This window comes from Salvelinus fontinalis, chromosome 39 (assembly GCF_029448725.1).
Source record: "Salvelinus fontinalis isolate EN_2023a chromosome 39, ASM2944872v1, whole genome shotgun sequence".
Taxonomy (NCBI): domain Eukaryota; kingdom Metazoa; phylum Chordata; class Actinopteri; order Salmoniformes; family Salmonidae; genus Salvelinus; species Salvelinus fontinalis.
This window is the reverse complement of record NC_074703.1, coordinates 27,186,096-27,201,831: the sequence shown is the minus strand read 5'-3', so window position 1 is coordinate 27,201,831 and position 15,736 is coordinate 27,186,096. Positions and strand designations below refer to the sequence as shown.

At 50.1% G+C, this 15,736-nt stretch overlaps 1 protein-coding gene across 1 annotated transcript in view; it reads left to right on the top strand.

Annotated features, from left to right (window-relative positions):
- LOC129838848 (CCR4-NOT transcription complex subunit 2-like) overlaps window positions 1–15,736 on the top strand; it is a gene marked incomplete in the record, with an annotated part of 95,708 nt that overhangs the window by 58,737 nt on the left and 21,235 nt on the right. The window contains 3 exon segments of the mRNA XM_055906072.1: window positions 8,710–8,789; window positions 9,795–9,917; window positions 11,795–11,919. Of these exon segments, the coding sequence (XP_055762047.1) occupies window positions 8,710–8,789; window positions 9,795–9,917; window positions 11,795–11,919 (328 nt within the window).

The following is a 15,736-nucleotide window of genomic DNA, read 5'->3' as shown; positions in this document are numbered from 1 at the left end:
ACTGTAGTGTGTGTGGACTAGACTGTAGTGTGTGTGGACTAGACTGTAGTGTGTGTGGACTAGACTGTAGTGTGTGTGGACTAGACTGTAGTGTGTGTGGACTAGACTGTAGTGTGTGTGGACTAGACTGTAGTGTGTGTGGACTAGACTGTAGTGTGTGTGGACTAGACTGTAGTGTAGACTGTAGTGTAGACTGCGTTGCGTCCTAGACTGTATTGTGTGTGGACTAGACTGTAGTGTAGACTGTAGTGTAGACTGTAGTGTAGACTGTAGTGTAGACTGTAGTGTAGACTGTAGTGTAGACTGCGTTGCGTCCTAGACTGTAGTGTGTGTGGACTAGACTGTAGTGTAGCCTAGACTGTAGTGTAGACTGTATTGTTCACCATCTCTTCTCTTTGTCTCTTAATGATGTGGAGAATGATGAATGTGAAGACACATCTACTACGTTGTCCTGAAGGGGTTTTAGTGCTCTGAGAATACGAGTCAACTAAGCGGTTTCAATCATCTCTCCTTTCCTCTCCTCCTCTTCCTCTCTTCTTCCTCCTCCTCTGCACTTCCTCTCCTCTTCTTCCTTCCTCCTCCTCTCCTCTCCTCCTCTCCTCTTCCTCCTTCCTCCTCCTCTGCACTTCCTCTCCTCTTCTTCCTTCCTCCTCCTCTCCTCTCCTCCTCTCCTCTTCCTCCTTCCTCCTCCTCTGCACTTCCTCTCCTCTTCTTCCTTCCTCCTCTCCTCTCCTCTCCTCCTCTCCTCTTCCTCCTTCCTCCTCCTCTGCACTTCCTCTCCTCTTCTTCCTTCCTCCTCCTCTCCTCTCCTCCTCTCCTCTTCCTCCTTCCTCCTCCTCTGCACTTCCTCTCCTCTTCTTCCTTCCTCCTCCTCTCCTCTCCTCCTCTCCTCTTCCTCCTTCCTCCTCCTCTGCACTTCCTCTCCTCTTCTTCCTTCCTCCTCCTCTCCTCTCCTCCTCTCCTCTTCCTCCTTCCTCCTCCTCTGCACTTCCTCTCCTTTTCTCCTCTGTCATCACTTAGATTCTTCCCTAGTGTAGCTAATTAGTCCTCACACTACAGAGGAAGTAGTCCACATCTGTTCTGTCTCCATGGAGACGGTGTGTAGATCTGTTATATATGACAACAATAGATAAGTGTATGTGGTAGTTGTATATCTAGCTAACCCATTAGGATCTCTCCAGTGCATTAATAAAGGGTTTCTATCAAGCACAAGGTCGAATGTTTTCATTGGATGAAAGGGCTGTTTTTGAAGAACCTGATTGGCCTACAGATTGGGGGGGGGGGGATGTTTTGAAATACGCTCCTCACAGCTGATCAAATACCTTGTACCTGTTAGAAAACAGTGTAGTTCGTAATGCATCGCTCCCTCCTGATGGAACACGCTGGTCATTTAGCCAGAGGAGTCCCTCCGTTGTTTTCCCCAGTCTCTATTGTAGGATTACAGCAACCTGATCTGGGATCAGTTTAGCCTTTTCTATCATCAGTATATGACCATGGGGAACCTGATTCTAGATCAGCACCTTGAGCCTGAGAATTTATTCCTTTACAGGTCTTCACTGTGGCCCATCTACATTCAAAGGCAACAGTGGAAGCCTACTATCCTTAGTAGTTTCAATGTCAAGAGCTCTACCAGACACGGTGCTGTTTCTCTGTCCAGCTCTACCAGACACGGTGCTGTTTCTCTGTCCAGCTCTACCAGACACGGTGCTCTTTCTCTGTCCAGCTCTACCAGACACGGTGCTCTTTCTCTGTCCAGCTCTACCAGACACGGTGCTGTTTCTCTGTCCAGCTCTACCAGACACGGTGCTGTTTCTCTGTCCAGCTCTACCAGACACGGTGCTGTTTCTCTGTCCAGCTCTACCAGACACGGTGCTGTTTCTCTGTCCAGCTCTACCAGACACGGTGCTCTTTCTCTGTCCAGCTCTACCAGACACGGTGCTCTTTCTCTGTCCAGCTCTACCAGACACGGTGCTCTTTCTCTGTCCAGCTCTACCAGACACGGTGCTCTTTCTCTGTCCAGCTCTACCAGACACGGTGCTGTTTCTCTGTCCAGCTCTACGAGACACGGTGCTGTTTCTCTGTCCAGCTCTACGAGACACGGTGCTGTTTCTCTGTCCAGCTCTACGAGACACGGTGCTGTTTCTCTGTCCAGCTCTACGAGACACGGTGCTGTTTCTCTGTCCAGCTCTACCAGACACGGTGCTGTTTCTCTGTCCAGCTCTACGAGACACGGTGCTGTTTCTCTGTCCAGCTCTACCAGACACGGTGCTGTTTCTCTGTCCAGCTCTACCAGACACGGTGCTGTTTCTCTGTCCAGCTCTACCAGACACGGTGCTGTTTCTCTGTCCAGCTCTACCAGACACGGTGCTGTTTCTCTGTCCAGCTCTACCAGACACGGTGCTGTTTCTCTGTCCAGCTCTACCAGACACGGTGCTGTTTCTCTGTCCAGCTCTACCAGACACGGTGTTGTTTCTCTGTCCAGCTCTACCAGACACGGTGTTGTTTCTCTGTCCAGCTCTACCAGACACGGTGCTGTTTCTCTGTCAAGAGCTCTACCAGACACGGTGCTGTGTCTCTGTCCAGCTCTACCAGACACGGTGCTGTTTCTCTGTCCAGCTCTACCAGACACGGTGCTGTTTCTCTGTCCAGCTCCACCAGACACGGTGCTGTTTCTCTGTCCAGCTCCACCAGACACGGTGCTGTTTCTCTGTCCAGCTCTACCAGACACGGTGCTGTGTCTCTGTCCAGCTCTACCAGACGCGGTGCTTTTTCTCTGTCCAGCTCTATCAGACGCGGTGCTGTTTCTCTGTCCAGCTCTACCAGACGCGGTGCTGTGTCTCTGTCCAGCTCTACCAGACACGGTGCTGTGTCTCTGTCCAGCTCTACCAGACACGGTGCTGTTTCTCTGTCCAGCTCTCTGTCCAGCTCTACCAGACACGGTGCTGTTTGACTGTGTTGTGACTGTGGTGCGCTGTAGTGACTGTGGTGCGCTGTAGTGACTGTGGTGCGCTGTAGTGACTGTGGTGCGCTGTAGTGACTGTGGTGCGCTGTAGTGACTGTGGTTACTCTGTATTGACTGTGGTTACTCTGTATTGACTGTGGTTACTCTGTATTGACTGTGGTGCGCTGTAGTGACTGTGGTGCGCTGTAGTGACTGTGGTGCGCTGTAGTGACTGTGGTGCACTGTGGTGCGCTGTATTGACTGTGGTGCGCTGTAGTGACTGTGGTGCACTGTGGTGCGCTGTATTGACTGTGGTGCGCTGTTGTGACTGTGGTGCACTGTAGTGACTGTGGTGCGCTGTAGTGACTGTGGTGCGCTGTAGTGACTGTGGTGCGCTGTAGTGACTGTGGTGCGCTGTAGTGACTGTGGTTACTCTGTATTGACTGTGGTGCGCTGTAGTGACTGTGGTGCGCTGTAGTGACTGTGGTGCACTGTGGTGCGCTGTATTGACTGTGGTGCGCTGTAGTGACTGTGGTGCGCTGTAGTGACTGTGGTTACTCTGTATTGACTGTGGTGCGCTGTAGTGACTGTGGTGCGCTGTAGTGACTGTGGTGCGCTGTAGTGACTGTGGTGCGCTGTATTGACTGTGGTGCTCTGTTGTGACTGTGGTGCACTGTAGTGACTGTGGTGCGCTGTAGTGACTGTGGTGCGCTGTAGTGACTGTGGTGCGCTGTAGTGACTGTGGTGCGCTGTAGTGACTGTGGTGCGCTGTAGTGACTGTGGTGCGCTGTAGTGACTGTGGTGCGCTGTAGTGACTGTGGTGCGCTGTAGTGACTGTGGTGCGCTGTAGTGACTGTGGTGCGCTGTAGTGACTGTGGTGCGCTGTAGTGACTGTGGTGCGCTGTAGTGACTGTGGTTACTCTGTAGTGACTGTGGTGCGCTGTAGTGACTGTGGTGCGCTGTAGTGACTGTGGTGCGCTGTAGTGACTGTGGTGCGCTGTAGTGACTGTGGTGCGCTGTAGTGACTGTGGTGCGCTGTAGTGACTGTGGTGCGCTGTATTGACTGTGGTGCTCTGTTGTGACTGTGGTGCACTGTGGTGCGCTGTAGTGACTGTGGTGCGCTGTAGTGACTGTGGTGCGCTGTAGTGACTGTGGTGCGCTGTAGTGACTGTGGTGCGCTGTAGTGACTGTGGTGCGCTGTAGTGACTGTGGTGCGCTGTAGTGACTGTGGTGCGCTGTAGTGACTGTGGTTACTCTGTAGTGACTGTGGTGCGCTGTAGTGACTGTGGTGCGCTGTAGTGACTGTGGTGCGCTGTAGTGACTGTGGTGCGCTGTAGTGACTGTGGTGCGCTGTAGTGACTGTGGTTACTCTGTAGTGACTGTGGTGCGCTGTAGTGACTGTGGTGCGCTGTAGTGACTGTGGTGCGCTGTAGTGACTGTGGTGCGCTGTAGTGACTGTGGTGCGCTGTAGTGACTGTGGTGCGCTGTAGTGACTGTGGTGCGCTGTAGTGACTGTGGTGCGCTGTAGTGACTGTGGTGCTCTGTTGTGACTGTGGTGCTCTGTTGTGACTGTGGTGCGCTGTGGTGCACTGTGGTGCGCTGTAGTGACTGTGGTGCGCTGTAGTGACTGTGGTGCGCTGTAGTGACTGTGGTGCGCTGTAGTGACTGTGGTGCGCTGTAGTGACTGTGGTTACTCTGTATTGACTGTGGTGCGCTGTAGTGACTGTGGTGCGCTGTAGTGACTGTGGTGCGCTGTAGTGACTGTGGTGCACTGTGGTGCGCTGTATTGACTGTGGTGCGCTGTAGTGACTGTGGTGCACTGTGGTGCGCTGTATTGACTGTGGTGCGCTGTTGTGACTGTGGTGCACTGTAGTGACTGTGGTGCGCTGTAGTGACTGTGGTGCGCTGTAGTGACTGTGGTGCGCTGTAGTGACTGTGGTGCGCTGTAGTGACTGTGGTTACTCTGTATTGACTGTGGTGCGCTGTAGTGACTGTGGTGCGCTGTAGTGACTGTGGTGCGCTGTAGTGACTGTGGTGCGCTGTAGTGACTGTGGTGCGCTGTAGTGACTGTGGTGCACTGTGGTGCGCTGTAGTGACTGTGGTGCGCTGTAGTGACTGTGGTGCGCTGTAGTGACTGTGGTTACTCTGTATTGACTGTGGTGCGCTGTAGTGACTGTGGTGCGCTGTAGTGACTGTGGTGCGCTGTAGTGACTGTGGTTACTTTGTATTGACTGTGGTGCGCTGTAGTGACTGTGGTGCGCTGTATTGACTGTGGTGCGCTGTAGTGACTGTGGTGCACTGTGGTGCGCTGTATTGACTGTGGTGCGCTGTTGTGACTGTGGTGCGCTGTAGTGACTGTGGTGCGCTGTAGTGACTGTGGTGCGCTGTATTGACTGTGGTGCGCTGTAGTGACTGTGGTGCGCTGTATTGACTGTGGTGCGCTGTAGTGACTGTGGTGCGCTGTATTGACTGTGGTGCGCTGTAGTGACTGTGGTGCGCTGTAGTGACTGTGGTGCACTGTGGTGCGCTGTATTGACTGTGGTGCGCTGTTGTGACTGTGGTGCGCTGTAGTGACTGTGGTGCGCTGTAGTGACTGTGGTGCGCTGTAGTGACTGTGGTGCGCTGTAGTGACTGTGGTGCGCTGTAGTGACTGTGGTGCGCTGTAGTGACTGTGGTTACTCTGTATTGACTGTGGTGCGCTGTAGTGACTGTGGTGCGCTGTAGTGACTGTGGTGCGCTGTAGTGACTGTGGTGCACTGTGGTGCGCTGTATTGACTGTGGTGCGCTGTAGTGACTGTGGTGCGCTGTAGTGACTGTGGTTACTCTGTATTGACTGTGGTGCGCTGTAGTGACTGTGGTGCGCTGTAGTGACTGTGGTGCGCTGTAGTGACTGTGGTTACTCTGTATTGACTGTGGTGCGCTGTAGTGACTGTGGTGCGCTGTAGTGACTGTGGTGCACTGTGGTGCGCTGTATTGACTGTGGTGCGCTGTAGTGACTGTGGTGCACTGTGGTGCGCTGTATTGACTGTGGTGCGCTGTTGTGACTGTGGTGCACTGTAGTGACTGTGGTGCGCTGTAGTGACTGTGGTGCGCTGTATTGACTGTGGTGCGCTGTAGTGACTGTGGTGCGCTGTATTGACTGTGGTGCGCTATATTGACTGTGGTGCGCTGTAGTGACTGTGGTGCGCTGTAGTGACTGTGGTGCGCTGTTGTGACTGTGGTGCTCTGTTGTGACTGTGGTGCTCTGTTGTGACTGTGGTGCTCTGTTGTGACTGTGGTGCTCTGTAGTGACTGTGGTGCTCTGTAGTGACTGTGGTGCGCTGTAGTGACTGGTGCGCTGTAGTGACTGTGGTGCGCTGTAGTGACTGTGGTGCGCTGTAGTGACTGGTGCTCTGTAGTGACTGTGGTGCGCTGTAGTGACTGTGTTGCTCTGTAGTGACTGTGGTTGTTCTGTAGTGACTGTGGTTGTTCTGTAGTGACTGTGGTGCGCTGTAGTGACTGTGGTGCGCTGTAGTGACTGTGGTGCGCTGTAGTGACTGTGGTGCGCTGTAGTGACTGTGGGTGCTCTAGTGACTGTGGGTGCTCTGTAGTGACTGTGGGTGCTCTGTAGTGACTGTGGGTGCTCTGTAGTGACTGTGGGTGCTCTGTAGTGACTGTGGGTGCTCTGTAGTGACTGTGGTTGCTCTGTAGTGACTGTGGTTGTTCTGTAGTGACTGTGGTTGCTCTGTAGTGACTGTGGTTGCTCTGTAGTGACTGTGGTTGCTCTGTAGTGACTGTGGTTGCTCTGTAGTGACTGTGGGTGCTCTGTAGTGACTGTGGGTGCTCTGTAGTGACTGTGGTTGCTCTGTAGTGACTGTGGTTGCTCTGTAGTGACTGTGGTTGCTCTGTAGTGACTGGGGTGCGCTGTTGTGACTGTGGTGCGCTGTAGTGACTGTGGTTGCGCTGTAGTGACTGTGGTTGCGCTGTAGTGACTGTGGTGCGCTGTATTGACTGTGGTGCGCTGTATTGACTGTGGTGCGCTGTAGTGACTGTGGTGCGCTGTATTGACTGTGGTGCGCTGTAGTGACTGTGGTGCACTGTGGTGCGCTGTATTGACTGTGGTGCGCTGTTGTGACTGTGGTGCACTGTAGTGACTGTGGTGCGCTGTAGTGACTGTGGTGCGCTGTAGTGACTGTGGTGCGCTGTAGTGACTGTGGTGCGCTGTAGTGACTGTGGTGCGCTGTAGTGACTGTGGTGCGCTGTAGTGACTGTGGTGCGCTGTAGTGACTGTGGTGCGCTGTAGTGACTGTGGTTACTCTGTATTGACTGTGGTGCGCTGTAGTGACTGTGGTGCGCTGTAGTGACTGTGGTGCACTGTGGTGCGCTGTATTGACTGTGGTGCGCTGTAGTGACTGTGGTGCGCTGTAGTGACTGTGGTTACTCTGTATTGACTGTGGTGCGCTGTAGTGACTGTGGTGCGCTGTAGTGACTGTGGTGCGCTGTAGTGACTGTGGTGCACTGTGGTGCGCTGTATTGACTGTGGTGCGCTGTTGTGACTGTGGTGCGCTGTAGTGACTGTGGTGCGCTGTTGTGACTGTGGTGCGCTGTAGTGACTGTGGTGCGCTGTATTGACTGTGGTGCGCTGTATTGACTGTGGTGCGCTGTAGTGACTGTGGTGCGCTGTAGTGACTGTGGTGCGCTGTTGTGACTGTGGTGCTCTGTTGTGACTGTGGTGCTCTGTTGTGACTGTGGTGCTCTGTAGTGACTGTGGTGCGCTGTAGTGACTGGTGCGCTGTAGTGACTGGTGCGCTGTAGTGACTGTGGTGCGCTGTAGTGACTGTGGTGCGCTGTAGTGACTGGTGCTCTGTAGTGACTGTGGTGCGCTGTAGTGACTGTGTTGCTCTGTAGTGACTGTGGTTGCTCTGTAGTGACTGTGGTTGTTCTGTAGTGACTGTGGTGCGCTGTAGTGACTGTGGTGCGCTGTAGTGACTGTGGTGCGCTGTAGTGACTGTGGTGCGCTGTAGTGACTGTGGGTGCTCTAGTGACTGTGGGTGCTCTGTAGTGACTGTGGGTGCTCTGTAGTGACTGTGGGTGCTCTGTAGTGACTGTGGGTGCTCTGTAGTGACTGTGGGTGCTCTGTAGTGACTGTGGGTGCTCTGTAGTGACTGTGGTTGCTCTGTAGTGACTGTGGTTGCTCTGTAGTGACTGTGGTTGCTCTGTAGTGACTGGGGTGCGCTGTTGTGACTGGGGTGCGCTGTTGTGACTGTGGTTGCTCTGTAGTGACTGTGGTTGCGCTGTAGTGACTGTGGTTGCGCTGTAGTGACTGTGGTGCGCTGTAGTGACTGTGGTGCGCTGTAGTGACTGTGGGTGCTCTGTAGTGACTGTGGGTGCTCTGTAGTGACTGTGGGTGCTCTGTAGTGACTGTGGGTGCTCTGTAGTGACTGTGGTTGCTCTGTAGTGACTGTGGGTGCTCTGTAGTGACTGTGGGTGCTCTGTAGTGACTGTGGTTGCTCTGTAGTGACTGTGGTGCTCTGTAGTGACCCATTATTACAAGGCTACAGTATGTCATTATATCAGCCTGTATCTATGACTTAGGGTGTTATGTGGGGTTTGGACTATATTTTGTGGTTTAAGACTTAACTAATTGAAACAGGAATTAAAGAGATGGTGTGTGTTTCTCTCTCCATGTTTCAGTATGTCCATGTTTGTCATTCACCCTGGATAACGGCTTCTGATGAATGAGGCAAATGTGAAATTGAATTCTGACTGAAATATTATCTCTGTTTCAGTATGTCGGGGTTTGGAATGAACCGGAATCCATCGTTCGGGATGAACAACTCGTTATCCAGCAACATCTTCAACGGAACAGGTGATGGTCAAGACATTGATTGGCTCATTGATAGCCTTCTTCATTGATGACAGAACGTCATCAATGAATTGTAGTAATTTTATCATTTTATGTGTTTTGTTTCTGTAAATGACTGACTAGATGGAGGTTTGGTTCTGTAACCGACTGACTAGATGGAGGTTTGGTTCTGTAACTGACTGACTAGATGGAGGTTTGGTTCTGTAACTGACTGACTAGATGGAGGTTTGGTTCTGTAACCGACTGACTAGATGGAGGTTTGTTTCTGTAAATGACTGACTAGATGGAGGTTTGGTTCTGTAACCGACTGACTAGATGGAGGTTTGGTTCTGTAACCGACTGACTAGATGGAGGTTTGGTTCTGTAACTGACTGACTAGATGGAGGTTTGGTTCTGTAACCGACTGACTAGATGGAGGTTTGGTTCTGTAACTGACTGACTAGATGGAGGTTTGGTTCTGTAACTGACTGACTAGATGGAGGTTTGGTTCTGTAAATGACTGACTAGATGGAGGTTTGGTTCTGTAACTGACTGACTAGATGGAGGTTTGGTTCTGTAACTGACTGACTAGATGGAGGTTTGGTTCTGTAACTGACTGACTAGATGGAGGTTTGGTTCTGTAACTGACTGACTAGATGGAGGTTTGGTTCTGTAACTGACTGACTAGATGGAGGTTTGGTTCTGTAACTGACTAGGGGTTTGCTATGAGACAATGGACCTGAAACCCCACCTCTTTAAGGAATACCTAGGATAGGATAAAGTAATCCTTCTGACCCCCCCCCCCCCCTTAAAAGATTTAGATGCACTATTGTAAAGTGGTTGTTCCACTGGATATCATAAGGTACCAATTTGTTAGTCGCTCTGGATAAGAACGTCTGTTAAATGACTTAAATGTAAATCGATTAGCTTGTTTTATCTGTAAAGTGTGAGACGCTGAAATGCTTTTTAAATACACCGGGAGGTGACTTGACTAACTGTTCTCTTGTCCTGTCTCTCTCCCTGCTGTAGACGGGAGTGAAAACGTGACAGGTCTGGACTTGTCAGACTTCCCAGCGTTAGCAGACCGGAGTCGGAGGGAAGGAGCGAACCCAACTCCTCTCCTCAACCCACTGGCTGGGAGGGCTCCTTATGGTGAGACCCCCTAACCCCTCTCCTCAACCCACTGGTTCTCTATGGTGAGACCCCCTAACTCCTCTCCTCAACCCACTGGTTCTCTATGGTGAGACCCCCTAACTCCTCTCCTCAACCCACTGGTTCTCTATGGTGAGACCCCCTAACTCCTCTCCTCAACCCACTGGCTGGGAGGGCTCCTTATGGTGAGACCCCCTAACCCCTCTCCTCAACCCACTGGCTGGGAGGGCTCCTTATGGTGAGACCCCCTAACTCCTCTCCCCCGACCCACTGGCTGGGAGGGCTCCTTATGGTGAGACCCCCTAACTCCTCTCCTCAACCCACTGGCTGGGAGGGCTCCTTATGGTGAGACCCCCTAACTCCTCTCCTCAACCCACTGGTTCTCTATGGTGAGACCCCCTAACTCCTCTCCTCAACCCACTGGCTGGGAGGGCTCCTTATGGTGAGACCCCCTAACTCCTCTCCTCAACCCACTGGCTGGGAGGGCTCCTTATGGTGAGACCCCCTAACTCCTCTCCTCAACCCACTGGCTGGGAGGGCTCCTTATGGTGAGACCCCCTAACCCCTCTCCTCAACCCACTGGCTGGGAGGGCTCCTTATGGTGAGACCCCCTAACTCCTCTCCTCAACCCACTGGCTGGGAGGGCTCCTTATGGTGAGACCCCCTAACCCCTCTCAACCCACTGGTTCTCTATGGTGAGACCCCCCAACTCCTCTCCTCAACCCACTGGCTGGGAGGGCTCCTTATGGTGAGACCCCCTAACCCCTCTCAACCCACTGGTTCTCTATGGTGAGACCCCCTAACTCCTCTCCTCAACCCACTGGTTCTCTATGGTGAGACCCCCTAACTCCTCTCCTCAACCCACTGGTTCTCTATGGTGAGACCCCCTAACTCCTCTCCTCAACCCACTGGCTCTCTATGGTGAGACCCCCTAACTCCTCTCCTCAACCCACTGGCTGGGAGGGCTCCTTATGGTGAGACCCCCTAACTCCTCTCCTCAACCCACTGGCTGGGAGGGCTCCTTATGGTGAGACCCCCTAACTCCTCTCCTCAACCCACTGCCTGGGAGGGCACCTTATGGTGAGACCCCCTAACCCCTCTCCTCAACCCACTGGCTGGGAGGGCTCCTTATGGTTAGACCCCCTAACCCCTCTCAACCCACTGGTTCTCTATGGTGAGACCCCCTAACCCCTCTCCTCAACCCACTGGTTCTCTATGGTGAGACCCCCTAACTCCTCTCCTCAACCCACTGGTTCTCTATGGTGAGACCCCCTAACTCCTCTCCTCAACCCACTGGTTCTCTATGGTGAGACCCCCTAACCCCTCTCCTCAACCCACTGGCTGGGAGGGCTCTCTATGGTGAGTGTGTGTGTCGCAGTCTGTGAGAAATAAAACATGTTTACCTTTGTGTTTCTGGGATGTGGTGATATTGATGTCTCCCAGAGCGATAAGGTCTTCTCTGTCCCTGTATTTACCTGAGCTACAGCCTGTCCTCCTGTGTTTCTGGGATGTGGTGATATTGATGTCTCCCAGAGCGATAAGGTCTTCTCTGTCCCTGTATTTACCTGAGCTACAGCCTGTCCATCCTGTGTTTCTGGGATGTGGTGATATTGATGTCTCCCAGAGCGATAAGGTCTTCTCTGTCCCTGTATTTACCTGAGCTACAGCCTGTCCATCCTGTGTTTCTGGGATGTGGTGATATTGATGTCTCCCAGAGCGATAAGGTCTTCTCTGTCCCTGTATTTACCTGAGCTACAGCCTGTCCTCCTGTGTTTCTGGGATGTGGTGATATTGATGTCTCCCAGAGCGATAAGGTCTTCTCTGTCCCTGTATTTACCTGAGCTACAGCCTGTCCATCCTGTCCTCCTGTACTGCAGTTGGAATGGTCACCAAACCCTCGAACGAACAGTCTCAGGACTTCTCCATCCACAACGAGGACTTCCCTGCACTGCCTGGTCCCAACTACAAGGACCCCACGTCCAACACCGACGACAGCAAAACGGTGAGGCGTTCATCTCCAGGGGGAACTTACTCCCTAGACGGTTGATATGAGGTCCGTTTGGTGTTATTCCTGCTGAGTGGAGTTGATCAGAGTCTGTGTGACTAATGTTGCTCTGTTCTCAGGCTTCGTCAATGGGTAGAGAGACCTGGAACTAAACTAGGACACACTAACTTATTATTGATTCATGTTGCAGGGAAATGTGTTCTAGTAGCAGGGGGGATGAGAGCTGCTGGGGAGATCAACACGGTCACTGTCTAAAACAGCATCTCTAATGGATTGACAGGGAGAAGGATGACGGGTTGTCAACTGCTGTTTACTATGGATGTGGCTTCTAAAATCTGTTATAGGAGACTGTTTACTATAGATGTGGCTTCTAAAATCTGTTTTAGGAGACTGTTTACTATAGATGTGGCTTCTAAAATCTGTTTTAGGAGGACTGTTTACTATAGATGTGGCTTCTAAAATCTGTTTTAGGAGGACTGTTTACTATAGATGTGGCTTCTAAAATCTGTTTTAGGAGACTGTTTACTATAGATGTGGCTTCTAAAATCTGTTTTAGGAGGACTGTTTACTATAGATGTGGCTTCTAAAATCTGTTTTAGGAGGACTGTTTACTATAGATGTGGCTTCTAAAATCTGTTTTAGGAGACTGTTTACTATGGATGTGGCTTCTAAAATCTGTTTTAGGAGACTGTTTACTATGGATGTGGCTTCTAAAATCTGTTATAGGAGACTGTTTACTATAGATGTGGCTTCTAAAATCTGTTTTAGGAGACTGTTTACTATAGATGTGGCTTCTAAAATCTGTTTTAGGAGGACTGTTTACTATAGATGTGGCTTCTAAAATCTGTTTTAGGAGGACTGTTTACTATAGATGTGGCTTCTAAAATCTGTTATAGGAGACTGTTTACTATGGATGTGGCTTCTAAAATCTGTTTTAGGAGACTGTTTACTATGGATGTGGATTCTAAAATCTGTTTTAGGAGGACTGTTTACTATAGATGTGGCTTCTAAAATCTGTTTTAGGAGGACTGTTTACTATGGATGTGGCTTCTAAAATCTGTTTTAGGAGACTGTTTACTATGGATGTGGCTTCTAAAATCTGTTTTAGGAGACTGTTTACTATGGATGTGGCTTCTAAAATCTGTTTTAGGAGGTTGTTTACTATGGATGTGGCTTCTAAAATCTGTTTTAGGAGACTGTTTACTATGGATGTGGCTTCTAAAATCTGTTTTAGGAGGACTGTTTACTATGGATGTGGCTTCTAAAATCTGTTATAGGAGAACTGTTTACTATGGATGTGGCTTCTAAAATCTGTTATAGGAGGCTGATCACTATGGATGTGGCTTCTAAAATCTGTTATAGGAGAACTGTTTACTATGGATGTGGCTTCTAAAATCTGTTTTAGGAGACTGTTTACTATGGATGTGGCTTCTAAAATCTGTTATAGGAGGTTGTTTACTATGGATGTGGTTTCTAAAATCTGTTATAGGAGGCTGATCACTATGGATGTGGCTTCTAAAATCTGTTTTAGGAGACTGTTTACTATGGATGTGGCTTCTAAAATCTGTTTTAGGAGGTTGTTTACTATGGATGTGGCTTCTAAAATCTGTTTTAGGAGGGTTGTTTACTATGGATGTGGTTTCTAAAATCTGTTATAGGAGGCTGATCACTATGGATGTGGCTTCTAAAATCTGTTTTAGGAGGGTTGTTTACTATGGATGTGGCTTCTAAAATCTGTTAGGAGACTGTTTACTATGGACGTGGCTTCTAAAATCTGTTTTAGGAGGACTGTTTACTATGGATGTGGCTTCTAATATCTGTTTTAGGAGACTGATCACTATGGATGTGGCTTCTAAAATCTGTTTTTGGAGGGCTGTTTACTGAAGCCAGTGTTAGTTTCCCTGCTTCTTTTTCTCTTCTGAAGTGTCGTTCTATTTATCCCACAGGAAGCAATTCAGTTTAGTCCCTCTCTCCAGAATCTACTCTTCTCTTCCCGTCCCTCTCTCCAGAATCTACTCTTCTCTTCCCGTCCCTCTCTCCAGAATCTACTCTTCTCTTCCTGTCCCTCTCTCCAGAATACTCTTCTTCTCTTCTCGTCCCTCTCTCCAGAATCTACTCTTCTCTTCCCGTCCCTCTCTCCAGAATCTACTCTTCTCTTCCCGTCCCTCTCTCCAGAATCTACTCTTCTCTTCCTGTCCCTCTCTCTCCAGAATCTAAACTCTTCTTCTCTTCCTGTCCCTCTCTCTCCAGAATCTAAACCCTTCTTCTCTTCCTGTCTCTCTCTCTCCAGAATCTAAACTCTTCTCTTCCTGTCCCTCTCTCCAGAATCTACTCTTCTTCTCTTCCTGTCCCTCTCTCCAGAATCTACTCTTCTTCTCTTCCTGTCCCTCTCTCTCCAGAATCTAAACCCTTCTTCTCTTCCTGTCCCTCTCTCCAGAATCTACTCTTCTTTTCCTGTCCCTCTCTCCAGAATCTACTCTTCTTTTCCTGTCCCTCTCTCTCCAGAATCTACTCTTCTTCTCTTCCTGTCCCTCTCTCCAGAATCTAAACTCTTCTCTTCCTGTCTCTCTCTCTCCAGAATCTAAACTCTTCTCTTCCTGTCTCTCTCTCCAGAATCTAAACTCTTCTCTTCCTGTCTCTCTCTCCAGAATCTAAACTCTTCTCTTCCTGTCCCTCTCTCTCCAGAATCTAAACTCTTCTCTTCCTGTCTCTCTCTCTCCAGAATCTAAACTCTTCTCTTCCTGTCTCTCTCTCTCCAGAATCTAAACTCTTCTCTTCCTGTCCCTCTCTCTCCAGAATCTAAACCCTTCTTCTCTTCCTGTCCCTCTCTCTCCAGAATCTAAACCCTTCTTCTCTTCCTGTCCCTCTCTCTCCAGAATCTAAACTCTTCTCTTCCTGTCTCTCTCTCTCCAGAATCTACTCTTCTTCTCTTCCTGTCCCTCTCTCTCCAGAATCTAAACCCTTCTTCTCTTCCTGTCCCTCTCTCTCCAGAATCTAAACCCTTCTTCTCTTCCTGTCCCTCTCTCTCCAGAATCTAAACTCTTCTCTTCCTGTCTCTCTCTCTCCAGAATCTACTCTTCTTCTCTTCCTGTCCCTCTCTCCAGAATCTAAACCCTTCTTCTCTTCCTGTCCCTCTCTCCAGAATCTAAACCCTTCTTCTCTTCCTGTCTCTCTCTCTCCAGAATCTAAACTCTTCTCTTCCTGTCCCTCTCTCCAGAATCTACTCTTCTTCTCTTCCTGTCCCTCTCTCCAGAATCTACTCTTCTTCTCTTCCTGTCCCTCTCTCTCCAGAATCTAAACCCTTCTTCTCTTCCTGTCCCTCTCTCCAGAATCTACTCTTCTTTTCCTGTCCCTCTCTCCAGAATCTACTCTTCTTTTCCTGTCCCTCTCTCTCCAGAATCTACTCTTCTTCTCTTCCTGTCCCTCTCTCCAGAATCTAAACTCTTCTCTTCCTGTCTCTCTCTCTCCAGAATCTAAACTCTTCTCTTCCTGTCTCTCTCTCCAGAATCTAAACTCTTCTCTTCCTGTCCCTCTCTCTCCAGAATCTAAACTCTTCTCTTCCTGTCTCTCTCTCTCCAGAATCTAAACTCTTCTCTTCCTGTCTCTCTCTCTCCAGAATCTAAACTCTTCTCTTCCTGTCCCTCTCTCTCCAGAATCTAAACCCTTCTTCTCTTCCTGTCCCTCTCTCTCCAGAATCTAAACCCTTCTTCTCTTCCTGTCCCTCTCTCTCCAGAATCTAAACTCTTCTCTTCCTGTCTCTCTCTCTCCAGAATCTACTCTTCTTCTCTTCCTGTCCCTCTCTCTCCAGAATCTA